Below are 13,000 nucleotides of genomic sequence, written 5' to 3'. Positions count from 1 at the left end.
CTGGGAGAATTAATGCCTGTGCAATTCCACTGAAAGGGGACACCTGAGACCTTATGCCTCTTAACCTTTCCTCTTACACTTTACCCATCTACCTTTTCTCTCTGATTTTAATTTATCATTTCACTGTAATAAACAACAACCATGAGTATAATAGCTTTTCTGAGTCTGTGAATTCTTCTTGACTGGTCGTGGGGACCTCTGATAAGGTCTGCAAAAGAGAGACAACAGTCTAAGAGGTAGTGGCAAATCAGAGGAGTGTGGTGTCATGAAAGCCAAGAAACTTAAGGGATTCCAGAAGGGAAGGCCAGCAGTGTTATATCCCACTGAGAAGACGAGTAACGTCAGGGATTAAAATACGTCTGAAGGATTTTAAAACGTGGAAGTCATTGATGACCTTATCAAGAGCTGTTTTGGTGGTGACAGGAGTGTATTGAGGAATGAGTAGGATGTGAGGAGAGACCTTTAAAGAAACAAACTGTGACTTGAAAAAAGATTACATGTTAATTCCACCTGTGTTTATAGTAGCAAAATACGTCAAATTAGGTTATCTAATAAGGTAATAGGAACGCTTCACATTTATTTACTAAAAACTTTTACAGTGGGTATACTTGCTGAATCAGCAATTTTATTTTTAGGAATATTCAGGAGACATGATTACAGACATGCAAAGAATTATGCATCATAATGTTTATCACAATATTGTTTATAATGGAAAAAATGAAAACCGTATTGTGTAACAACAGCTAATACATTACAGTACACTCAAGTGGTATCTATTTATTGACTAATTTGGGATGTATTTTCTTGGTTGCAAGAATTAGAGATTATGTGGAAAGTACTTTGTAAATTATAAACTCCTGTTTAAATGTCATGTTTGTCACTGGTATTACTAATGTGCTCCTGGAAGGCCTGAGAAATATAGAAAAACCAAGAGCTGGCAATCAGGCTCAACTCTGCCGACTGTCTCCCCTTTCTTGCTATTAATGGTTCTCAAATTCATTTAGACAACACAGAGTTTGGAAGTCAGAGTGCACTTTGAACATCATGAAATGCTGACAAGTGATTATTTTTTTCTATGATTTCAATTATCCTAAGCCTTATGATTAGATCATTCACAAATCTGTGCTGATGGTGTATCTCCTCTACTTCAATCCTTCTAATAAGTTGACAAAAACACCACTACCAATCATAATATACAGTTCTACAGTTTTGTATGTTTTTGAATACCTGTTTAAAGACAATCCTGAGGGGCACCTGGGTGGCTCAGTTGGTTAAGCGTCCAACTCGGGTTTGGCTCAGGTCATGATCTCACAGGTTGTGAGTTCAAGCCCTGCATTGGGCTGTGTGGGAAACATGGAGCCTGCTTGGGATTTCCCTCTCCCTCTCTTTCTGCCCCTCCCTGGCTTGCGCTCTGTCTCTCTCAAAAAATGAATAAATAAACATAAAAAAATAAAGACAATCCTGATTATAACTTAGTCTTACTTAGATAGTAAAGGATTCAAAAGCAAAGTTTAACTTGCTTTTTTGTCATGTTGACTTTTTAAAAACATTTTTTTTTTTTAAATTTTAATGTTTATTTATTTTTGAGACCGAGAGAGATGGAGCATGAACAGGGGAGGGGCAGAGAGAGAGGGAGACACAGAATCTGAAACAGGCTCCAGGCTCTGAGCGGTCAGCACAGAGCCCGACGCGGGGCTCGAACTCACGGACCGTGAGATCATGACCTGAGCCGAAGTCGGATGCTTAACCGACCGAGCCACCCAGGCGCCCCTAAAAACATTTTTTTAATGTTTGTTTATTATTGAGAGACAGAGAAAGACAGAGCAGGAGCAGAGAGGGGCAGACAGAGGGAGACAGAGGGAGACACAGAATCCAAAGCAGGCTCCAAGCTGTTAGCACAGAGCCTGACATGGGGCTCAAACTCACAAACTGCGAGATCACACCCTGAGCCGAAGTCGGACACTTAAGTGACTGAGTCACCCAGGCGCCCTGGTCATGTTGACTTTTAAAAGCATCTAATTTTATAGATAATTTATAAAATGTGAGAAGTGTTAAATATTCTTTGACATTATACATAAACCACACTAAAATGCTTTTCATTAAAGTAAAAGGCAATATTTTAGATACAGGGAATTTCAAATGACATACTTAAGACCAAAAAGATAAACTGGACATTGCTATCTTATCTTCTATAGCCTGATGAACACAAACTGGAAGACAGGTGAGTCTTTCTCAGTTCTAGGAGACAGTGAAGACATTTCCTCAGTATTGAAATATAATAATATAACCAGTTATATAAATCGAAATATAAAAGCGATCTCCTATAGGTTTTGAGTTGGTATTCACTGTCTTTGTGAAAAGTCGAACATTACTAATCAAGTGTAGTTATACCTTTGAAGGGAAAGCAGTGCTAGCACTTGCTGAGCTGGAATTACTACCAAAATTTAAAAAGGTGATTGTATTAATTTAACTATAAGCCAGTTTTATTTAAATCAGGACTATCCAACAAAAATATTCTATCAGCCATTCAAGATCAGAATTCTCGTGTATGAGATCAGTATTTTTTTTAAGCTCTGTACCCAACATGGGAATTGAACTCAGAACCCCAAGATCAAGAGTTGCATGCTCTACCAACTGAGCCAGCCAAGCACCCTTGCATGAGATCAATTTAAATATGTTACTCATAGGGGTGCTTGTGTGGCTTAGTTGGTTAAATGTCGACTCTTGATTTCAGTTCAGGTCATGATCTCTTACTTTGTGAGTTCCAGCCCTGCAGTGGACTCTGCACTGTGAGTGCAGAGCTTGGGATTCTCTCTCCTCTCGCTCTGCTTCCTCCACCTCCTGGCTTCCACATGTATGTGCTCTCTCTCAAAATAAATAAATAAACATTAAAAAAAAAAAGATGTTACAAATTAAAGAAGTCACGATTTCTTTTTTGTAAGAAATAAGGCAGTGGCCAACTATCACTCATTAGCAGCTTTTTTTTTAAGGTTTACTTATTTTTGAGACACACACACACACACACACTCAGCAAAGCCTGATGTGGGGCTCTATCCCATGACCCTGGGATCACCACCTGAGCTGAAATCAAGAGTCAGATGCTCAACTGAGCCACCCAGGCATCCCTCTTTTTTGCCTTCTTAGTGCTAGCAAAGATTATTTTTGTTCCAGGGATGTACTTCTTGGTATTCTCCAAATACACCTCTCCTCAGATGATGCCTTGGTTCTTGTTGGTGTCAGCGTAAGGGAATCAGGGGCCTGACTGGTCTTCTACCCAAATAAACAATGGAAATTTCTTTCTAATGCTTATTTTCCTTTTCCTTGGTGTGACACTGGACACACTTTTGGACAAAAATCTTACTCTTCTTGGGGCGCCTGGGTGGCTCAGTCGGTTAAGCGTCCGACTTCAGTTCAGGTCACGATCTCGTGGTCCGTGAGTTCGAGCCCTGTGTTGGGCTCTGGGCTGATGGCTCAGAGCCTGGAGCCTGTTTCAGATTCTGTGTCTCCCTCTCTCTCTGACCCTCCCCCATTGTCTCTCTCTGTCTCAAAAATAAATAAACGTTAAAAAAAATCTTACTCTTCTCAACATCACCCCTTTTTATTTCTTCTTTCAATAACTGTGCTAGAAAGGTCCCTGTTCTGAAGTTGGACATCCCGCTAAGTCCAAGGACGAGCTAGGTCTAAGGTGCTTGTGCCTATGAATCTTTGTTCAGAAGTGAACTTTAAATCACAGAATTTCACCTTTAATACCTGTTGGCCTCACCCAGTCATGAGTGTAACTACGAAATTCGAGAAATGCCCCAAATCTCAACTGCAGTTTAGTATTCCTCTGCTGGCCCTGAGGCACTCTTCTGCTCCTGCTGTTGACCATGTTTGCTCTGCCCAAGAGCTGCAGAACTGGCCCTTACAAGTCTTCCTGCTACTCTTGGGCTACTGCCTTATTATTGCAAACCTCCTGTGCCCAGGCAGTGGATTATGCTCTCACCATCGTTCACCTATCTCATGTCCTTCACTTCTAGTGCTTTTTCTCTTTTCTGGACAACTGGAAGGTTTCTTCCACTCTGGTTACCAATAATTTCGAGGGGGGCAGGGGGTAGTTCTCCATAGCAGAGCTGCTAGGCACCTACAGATCTCTCTTTTATTTCAGAACTGTGTTTTGCTCATAATGTCACGCAAGAGAGAGGTAAAAGGGACCCTTGGCCAGGGGAATGGCTGGACACAGCCTCTACTTACACCCACTGTTCAGTTCAGCCCCTAGCATAATTTCTCTTCTTAACATTTTCTTCTGAGGTACCTTTATTTCTCCCTCTAGTTCAGTCCCCTTCAGGGATCTTTGGGTGTGCTTTTATATTCACTTCAGGGTTACTCTGTGCCAGGTACTATAAGCACTTCACAACTATTTAATTGTCAAACAACCTTAAGGTAGGTCCTACTAATAACAAATACCTTTTTTACAAATGAGGAAACTGAGGCACGTGAACCAAATTACCCCAATTACGCAGCTAGTAGGTGGTGGAACCAGGCTTCAAATTAGACACTCTGGCTGTAGGGCATACATTCAACCTCTGTGCTATGCATTCTCTCCATCAGACAGGTTTGTGCATATGGTATTTCAACCTCATGAATGTTTTCAGTTTCTCCCGTGAGATTTCTGGGCTACCATTATAAATCAAGGAGGTACTTGGGTATTTGTTTGTGTTTGTCTGTCTGTCTATCCATCTATCTATCTGCTCAATGTGGGGCTTGAACTCACGATCCCATGATCAAGAGTTACTATCTATCTATCTATCTATCTATCTATCTATCTATCCACCCAATATGGACCTTGAACTCACCACCCTGAGATCAAGAGTTACATGCTCTACTGACTGAGCCAGACAAGCACCCCAACATATACCAGAGTATCTGTTTAAATGTCCCCAAATACTCTATGACAGCTTAATTCCAGGCCCTGCCCTTTTAGAGCACACAGTAAATTTCATGATGAGCAAATTCCTCTCTATAAAATTATAGTTTTCAAAAACACACTAGATTTTAATAAGGGCAAGTGGTAGCAGGCATCAAAAGGTTAAGAAAAATTCAAGGAAGCAACACTTCTGTTTCAGAGATTCAGCCCCATTAACCGATTTGTTCAAAGTGAATTTGGAATAAAGTCTCTGTTTGCCCTTTATTGTATATGTTCCATATTTTTCACCATCTGCACAGATACCACTCAGGTCCAAACAACCAGTATTCTTCAACTATTAGTCTATTAGCAGCCTAACTGGTCTTTCTTCCACTCTGAACCCTTACACGTGATTTCTCCAGGAAGCAGCCACAGTGACTCTTCACTACTGAGTCTTTGCTCAAAACTCATCAAGACTTCCCATCTCACTCGGCACTCACATCTAGGTTCTGAGCACTCCTTGGGTGCTCCAGCAGAGGAAATTTTTCCAAGGGGAACAAAAGTTAAGGATAGTTTTAAGGAAATTAGTCACATATGTAAAAATTAATCACATGTACACACACATATGCAGTTTTTTATGCAATGCTTACATCTATAAAAATGAAAAACGGAATTGACACCAGGCCCTATCTCTTCCTAGTAATGTTATATACATCCAGGTCTACATGAACTAATCGAAAAGAAGAAAACTACCAGCGATCTCATAGACATTCCCAATAACACATTACTTTCCATGCTCAATGTTTATTTAACAAAATATAACATTTTTTGATGAATGTTGGTGTTTTAAACTGCACGGTGGTGTTTGTCAGACATACTTTAGTGTTTACTTTTCTGTTGGATGTTTTAATTAATTAATTAATTAATTTACTTAAATATTTATTCTATTTTTGGGAGAGTGCAAGCAGGGGAGGGGCAGAGAGAAGGGGACAGAGGGTCTGAAGCGGCCTCTGCGCTGACAGCTGCGACCCCGACGTGGGGCTTGAACTCAGAAACCCCGAGACCACAACTGAACCAAAGTTGGAAGCTCAAGCGACTGAGCCACCCGGGTGTCCTTTCCATTGGATAGATTTAAGAGTAACACCTTAGAAATGTCAGTATTGCATGGGGCGCCTGGGTGGCTCAGTCGGTTGAGTGTCCGACTTTAGCTCAGGTCACGATCTCGCGGTCCGTGAGTTCGAGCCCCGCGTCGGGCTCTGGGCTGATGGCTCAGAGCCTGGAGCCTGCTTCCGATTCTGTGTCTCCCTCTCTCTCTGCTCCTCCCCCGTTCATGCTCTGTCTCTCTCTGTCTCAAAAATAAATAAACGTTAAAAAAAAAATTTAAAAAAAAATGTCAGTATTGCAAAAAGTCAGTAATTGCACTCTTTGCAACTAACACGTATGATGAAAAATTTTAGAATCAACTACTTACAACGTTTGAGGAAATCCAAGGGCATATAAGTTTAAAACATTGAGGACCGTTTCTGTGTATGACCTGGCCCCCTTAACTTTCTCTTATGTTGTGGTACTCTCCCTTGTTCGAACCACTCAAGCCCCTCTGACTCCTTGCTGTTCCTCTAAGGAGCCAAGAATCCCTGTCTGCTTCAGATCCTTTGTACTTACTGTGTTCCTCTGCCTGGAATACTCTTCTGCAAGAGAGCCACAAGTCTTGTTCATCTACCAACAGAGGCCTTCCCCAGTCATTTCTGATTTCTTCTACTCTGCTTATTTTGTCTTCATGGTATTTATCACTCCCTGGCATATATTTATTGTCAATCTTCCTCCGTTAGATTGCAAACTCCTCCAAGGCAAAGATCTTTGCTTTCTGCTGTGATCTCTAAAACACTCTCCTACTACACAGTAAGAGGTCGGTATCTGTGAGCGAATAAATGACAAATGTTTTGAGGCGGCTTATTTTTAAGGCCTTGTGCGAGCTCAGAGAATACCAGTTCCTTGGGAACACTGTCAGAAGACGAAAGCACTTCGTGATCCTAACATTAAAACAGCCGCTTGCACTGCATAAACATCTCGGGTACTTGTTTTCAAACAGAGACAAACCTTTCTGAAAGCTTCTATCATCGATATCATTAGGGCATTTGGAACGCAACTCGCGCCGGGACACTACATGGGACTCTCAGGACACAACACTGGGTAGATCGGTGGTGGCTCCTCAAACTGACGCACATCGGAATCCGCGGAAGCGACTTTTCAACATCCATCAGCCCTCTCCCCCCACTTCCTGATGCAGGTCTGGGGTGTGGCCATGGCATCTCTGCTTTGAAAAAGCTCCTCAGTTGGTTTTCTGAAACGTAGACATCTGAGAATCAATCACCTTAAGAAGCTAAAGATAGCTGTTAAAGAGTTTCTTCCTCCCGGGTCTTTTCAGCCTATTTCTGGCCGGCCTCCAGTTAAAAAAAAAAAAAAAAAAAGCGCCCCGTTTCGCGGCTCCCCTGAGACACGATCACCCAAACGCAGCTGGTTAAGCCACCGAGCCCGAGGAGGACCGCATCTCAGAGCCAGCAGACCCTGGCGTGCGACATGTACGGCAAGTGAGGTTTGCGCCGAGACGCGCCCGCCTCTGGGGACGGCGCCGCCCGGGAGACGCTAGCTGCGAAGGGACTGGTGCCGGCCTCCTATCCACCCTTTCCCGCTTTTCTCCCCACACCAGCGCCGCGTCCGAGCTCATAACCGGCGCCGGCCAAAGGCGGTTCTGCGTCCACCGCCACTGGCTTTAAACGCTCGCAGCTAGCCGAGCTGCCGCGGCGCGGACATACATGCTGCGGCCGGAGGTCAGGCGGGGGGCGGGGACGACTCCCCGCCCGCGGCCCAAGTTCCCGCCTCCCTCAGGAGGACGTCCGTGCGTACGTGCGCGCGCCGCGCCAGCCCTCCTTCAGCCGCGCGACGCGAGGGCGGGGGCGCCGCGTGCGCGCGCGCTCTCGTTCGTTCGCTTGCCTGCTCGCTCTCGGCGACCGCTCTCGCTGCGGCTGCGGCTGGGGCTGGGGGCGGCGGCGGCGGCGGCGGCGGCGGCGCGGGCGGCGGGCGGCGCGGGGCGGTCCGGCGGGTTCAAAGAGGAAAACATGGCGGAAAACAAAGGCGGCGGCGAGGCTGAGAGCGGCGGCGGGGGCAGCGGTAGCGCGCCGGTAACTGCCGGGGCCGCCGGGCCCGCGGCGCAGGAGGCGGAGCCGCCTCTCGCCGCGGTGCTGGTGGAGGAGGAGGAGGAGGAAGGCGGCAGGGCGGGCGCGGAGAGCGGCGCGGCCGGGCCCGACGACGGGGGGGTGTCCGCGGCCTCCTCGGGCTCGGCCCCGGCTGCCTCAGCCCCTGCGGCCTCAGTGGGCCCTGGAGTTCCCGGGGGGGCGGCATCGACGCCGGCCCCAGCTCCAGCCTCGGCTCCCGCTCCGGGTCCGTCGGCGGGGCCGCCTCCTGGACCGCCAGCCTCGCTCCTGGACACCTGCGCCGTGTGTCAGCAGAGCTTGCAGAGCCGGCGTGAGGCGGAGCCCAAGCTGCTGCCCTGCCTTCACTCCTTCTGCCTGCGTTGCCTGCCGGAGCCGGAGCGCCAGCTCAGCGTGCCCATCCCGGGGGGCAGCAACGGCGACATCCAGCAAGGTGAGCGGGAGGCCCTGCCCGAGGTCTGGGCCGAAGGGGATTTGCGGGCCCGAGGAGGATCTGGGGACGGAGGTGCCCGGGCCCGGGGTTGCTCGGACCGGCGCGATCCTGAGGGGTCTGAGAGGTGGAAGACACGGCCCCGGGACAGTTTCCAGAGAAGGTGGGCCGCCGGAGATAAGGGGAGGGTGCAGGGAGGGGTGCCGGCAGCGAGAGGCTGGGGGAGGGGATACCGGCTGCAAGGGAGGTTTGGGGTGTGAGGATACGGGCCGGGAAGGCGTGGACTCCGGCCGAGCGCAGGTTCGGGGAGCTGGTGGACTCGGATAGAGAAAGGGGACCGGGTCCGGGAAGCCTCCTGCGAGGAGTGTTTTGGGAGGAAAGGCCTGTAGCGGGAGAGGTGTTGAGTAGGTAACCTGTAAGGGCTGTGAGGACGAATTACCTTGGAGGGAAGGACTTGCCCTGTTCGAGGCTAGGGGAAAGCGGGACTAGGGACTAAAATAGAGGACGATAAAGGGTATTGGAGAGTTTAGAGCTGAGAGAAGCTGTCTGGTGGAGAGTAATTTTAGGATGACATTGGGAAGGAGGAACTCTGCAAAAGAAAATAGCCGCGAAGGGCCTGCATGTTTAGGGGAATATCCTAAGGTTTAGGGGTGAAGGAGAAATGAACTTTGAAGGGAATTGGGAGTTAGAGACAGCTGGGTTTCATTGTACGTTAATGAGCCCCTAGTGTTCCAGACAGTGTGCTAGAATTAAATAAAATACTCAGTGAGGAGCCCATTCATAGTCATATAGGGAAAACAAATACACTGCCTATAGCAGTGGAGGTGGGTACTTGATACAGTAGTTGTGGCACATCAAGAGAAGGTCAGGGGAACTTCACTGAAAAGGAAACCTTGGAACAGGTTTCTTGAAGGGTGAGTGGTTCACTGGATTGGGGAGTTTTCACAGCACAAGGTACTTTACACATCTCTGGAGCTAAGGGTTAACTAGTCGTCATCAAACACATTAATGCTTCTGCAGTGAAACATACAAATGTTTCACCAATGGGATAGAAATAACCACCATTCAGGGTGGGTTTTGTTGCATATTTTGGAAAACTTTAAAATTTCAAAGCTCTTGAAATTCAGAACTGTGGGAAAGGTATTGCTGACCTGTACAAAAGGGTTTGGGATTCATACTGAAAAGCCTGTCTTGTGCAGTGTAGACTAAAAGTCCCTGAAGGGCTTTTCTATCAAGTGGATAAAAGGAATCATGTTTGTAATCCAGAAAGATCACTTGGGGGCACATTGGAGAGTAAGGGGAGGCAAGGTTGGCCGAAGATAATTTTGACAGTAATCTGAGAAATGAGCATTTGGAATTAATAAATGACTGATCACAGGTATTAAAGAAGGAAGCATTTTGGAATGGGGGACAGGTATGGATTTCGTGACACATTTGAGTATGGAGGTCTACTTTGTTACTTCCTCCTTGTGACTTGGACGGATAAATTTTTCTTAGCCTTAGCTTTTTCAGTTATGAAACAAGGACAAAATTGCCAACCTCATAGAATTATTGATAGAATGAATGAAGTATGTAAAGTGAGTAGTATGTGATAGTAACTAATGAAATGGCAGTTATTTAATTATTATTTAGTTCTTTTTTTTTTTCTTAAGTTTATTCATTTATTTTGAAAGAGACAGAGAGAGGGAGAATCCCAAGCAGGTGGGCAGTACAGAGAGCCTGACATGGAGTTTGAACCCATGAAACCTTGAGATCATGACCTGAACCAAAATCAAGAGCCCGAAGCTTAACTGATTGAGCCACCCAGGTGCCCTAGTAGTAACTAATTCTAAGTGGCCTTGGGAATGGAGGTTGGGCAGAGGGAATTGACATTGGTATAGGGGAGGCAAATGTGTCTAGGCTGAGTTCCAGGTTTCTTGTTTGGTGGGTGGCAGTGCTATTAATGCGAATAAAAGAATTCAGGAACAGAAGCAGAGGGGTGTGTGTGTGTGTGTGTGTGTGTGTGTGTGTGTGTGTGTGTGTATGTGGTGGAAGGGGGATATGATGATTTCACTTATGTTTCGGGTTTGATTACTGAGACCTACAGCTAAAAATGTTAAGAATAAGGATTTGATTGATGTTGAAGATACTAAGCGATAATGGGTGTATAACTAACACCCATGTACATGGCCTCATGAGTATAAGTAAGACATGTGGGATTCAGTGCTCTTGTGGGAGCCTGGATTAGGTGAGAGATTTATAGGGAACATAAGATGAAAATTGTGTTTGAGCAATGTGGCTGAGAGACTGAGGTTATGGAATTGGCACTCTGATATTTATGCGGGAGAGATAGGGTAATAGTCTGTGAATTCTCTCTTCATTCTCTATCCTTTGTTTTTGAACTCAGAGCAATAAGTAGATGGAGCTAAATATTGTCATTTTTAAGGCACTGTTGCTTTCTAACCAGTATCTAAAACAAATTAAGTCTGGGAGCCACCATCTTTTTAGACAGGGGGTCTAGAACATAGTTTTTTAGTATTAACTCTTGTATGTATCCTTTGCTTTGCTCTTTAAAAAAGCAAGCATGTTGTTCTAGAAGGAATACTGGGTTTGGGGTCAGGGTACATAGTTATGCCACTTAATTCTTTTCTGCAAAGAAGGTTTATAATGTTTCTGCCCCTTAGTTTCTTTATCTCTAAAATGTAGTTAATAGTCCTTTACTTACATCTCACTAAGTTAAGTGAAATAATAAATGTGAAAATGCTTTTATAAACAGTGAAATGCTGGGGCGCCTGGGTGGCTCAGTCGGTTAAGCGTCCGACTTCAACTCAGGTCACGATCTCATGGTCTGTGAGTTTGAGCCCCATGTCAGGCTCTGGGCTGATGGCTCAGAGCCTGGAGCCTGCTTCAGATTCTGTCTCTCCCTCTCTCTCTGCCCCTCCCCCGTTCATGCTCTGTCTCTCTCTGTCTCAAAAATAAATAAACGTTAAAAAAAAATTTAAAAAGAAACAACAACAGTGAAATGCTTTACAAATGTAAGTATTCTCCAACAACGATTCCTTTTCTGGTCTAGGGAGCCATAACTGGTAGCTTAAGTCAACATGTTAAGTGGTTTTGAAACAGTGACAAGTGCATTACCCTTCCTAATAACTGGCCTTTTTTCTGTTCCTCTAGCATACCAAAGTTCTTCACACTTTTTAACTGTTCCTTCTAGATCAGTGATTCTCCAAATGTGGTTTCTGGACCAGCAGCATCAACATCATCTTCAGTCTTGTTAGGAATGCAAATTCTTGGGCCCCACTCCAGACCTCTGACCAGCCAGCCATCTGTTTTAACAAGTCCTTTAGGTGATTTTGATGCGCACTAAGTTTAAGTACCACTTGTTTTTAGTGAAGGGTTCCTCACTTCAGATGTTGCCTCATTAGAAAGGCCTTCTCTGCTCTTTTTTTTATTTAAGGCTTTATTTTTTATTATTCTTAAAGCTTATTTATATTGACAGAGAGAGAGCACATGAGCAGGGGAGGGGCAGAGAGAGAGGGAGAGAGAGAATTCAAGCAGGCTCCACACTCAGTGCAGAGCCCCATGTGGGGCTTCAACTCACCAACTGTGAGACCATGACCTGAACTGAGATCAAGAGTGGGACGTTTAACCGACTGAGCCACCCAGGCACCCCTAAGGTTTTATTTTTTAGAATAGTTTTAGGTTTATAGCAAAATTAAGAGGAAGATACGGAGATGTCCCATATATACCCAGCTCCCATGCATGCATAGCCTCCCTGTTTGCAATATCCCCCACCAGACTAGTACATTTGTCACAGTTGATGGACCTACACTGATAGATCATAATCACCCAAAGTCCATAGTTTACATTAGTGCTCACTTTTAGTGTTTGTACATTCTGTGGGTTTGAACAAATATATAATGACCTATACCCATCATTATAATACCATGCAGAGTGTTTTCATCACCCTAAAGATCCTGTGTCTGATGGCTCTTTTTAAAGTGGTCCTCCAGGTCACCCTCTTACATGTTACCTTTTTTATTTCATAGCACAGGTAAAATCTAAAATGTTTTCTTGTTTTTGTTTACTCCTTTATCTTTGCCCACTAGAATATTGCAGAGTGAATGTTCATTAAATATCTTTTGAATGAGTAAGAATCATCTGGAGAACTTTTTAAAAATTAAAAAAAAACGTTTATTTGAGAGAGAAAAAGAGAGAACATGCATGAGGGAGGGGCCCAGAGAAAGGGCCCAAGCAGAATCCTGTCAACTCAGAGCCTGACTTAGGGCTCCATCCCACGAACCATGAGATCATGACTTGAGCCGAAATCAAGAGTTGGACATTTAACTGACTGAGCCGCCCAGGTGCCTCACCTGGAGAACTTTTTAAAATGCCACTTTGGGAGTTTTAGAAACTCTATTGGTTTGGGGAATGATATGGGTACCTCATGTGATTCTGATTCTGGTACTGCCCACACTTTGAGAAACATGGATTTAG

The 13,000-nt window shown here is 45.1% G+C and overlaps 1 protein-coding gene and 1 long non-coding RNA gene across 5 annotated transcripts in view; one reads left to right on the top strand and one right to left on the bottom strand.

The window, feature by feature from the left end:
• The window catches only part of LOC102954498, a 45,604-nt gene extending 37,882 nt beyond the window's left edge, over positions 1–7,722 (bottom strand). For both annotated transcript variants that reach the window (XR_006220470.1, XR_006220471.1), the window contains exon 1: positions 6,548–7,722. This is a non-coding gene — a long non-coding RNA (uncharacterized LOC102954498). The remainder of the gene's footprint in view (positions 1–6,547) is intronic.
• Positions 7,723–7,976: 254 nt separating this feature from the next.
• TRIM33 (tripartite motif containing 33) overlaps positions 7,977–13,000 on the top strand; it is a 130,586-nt gene continuing 125,562 nt past the window's right edge. For all 3 annotated transcript variants that reach the window (XR_006220469.1, XM_042993775.1, XM_007076458.2), the window contains exon 1: positions 7,977–8,527. Coding sequence is in view for 2 of the 3 variants with exons in the window: in XM_042993775.1 (XP_042849709.1) it covers positions 8,002–8,527 (526 nt within the window). In the remaining variant the exon portion in view is untranslated. The remainder of the gene's footprint in view (positions 8,528–13,000) is intronic.

Source organism: Panthera tigris, chromosome C1 (assembly GCF_018350195.1).
Source record: "Panthera tigris isolate Pti1 chromosome C1, P.tigris_Pti1_mat1.1, whole genome shotgun sequence".
Classification (NCBI taxonomy): Eukaryota; Metazoa; Chordata; class Mammalia; order Carnivora; family Felidae; genus Panthera; species Panthera tigris.
The sequence above is the reverse complement of the archived record's forward strand: the minus strand, read 5'-3'. Positions and strand labels throughout refer to the sequence as shown.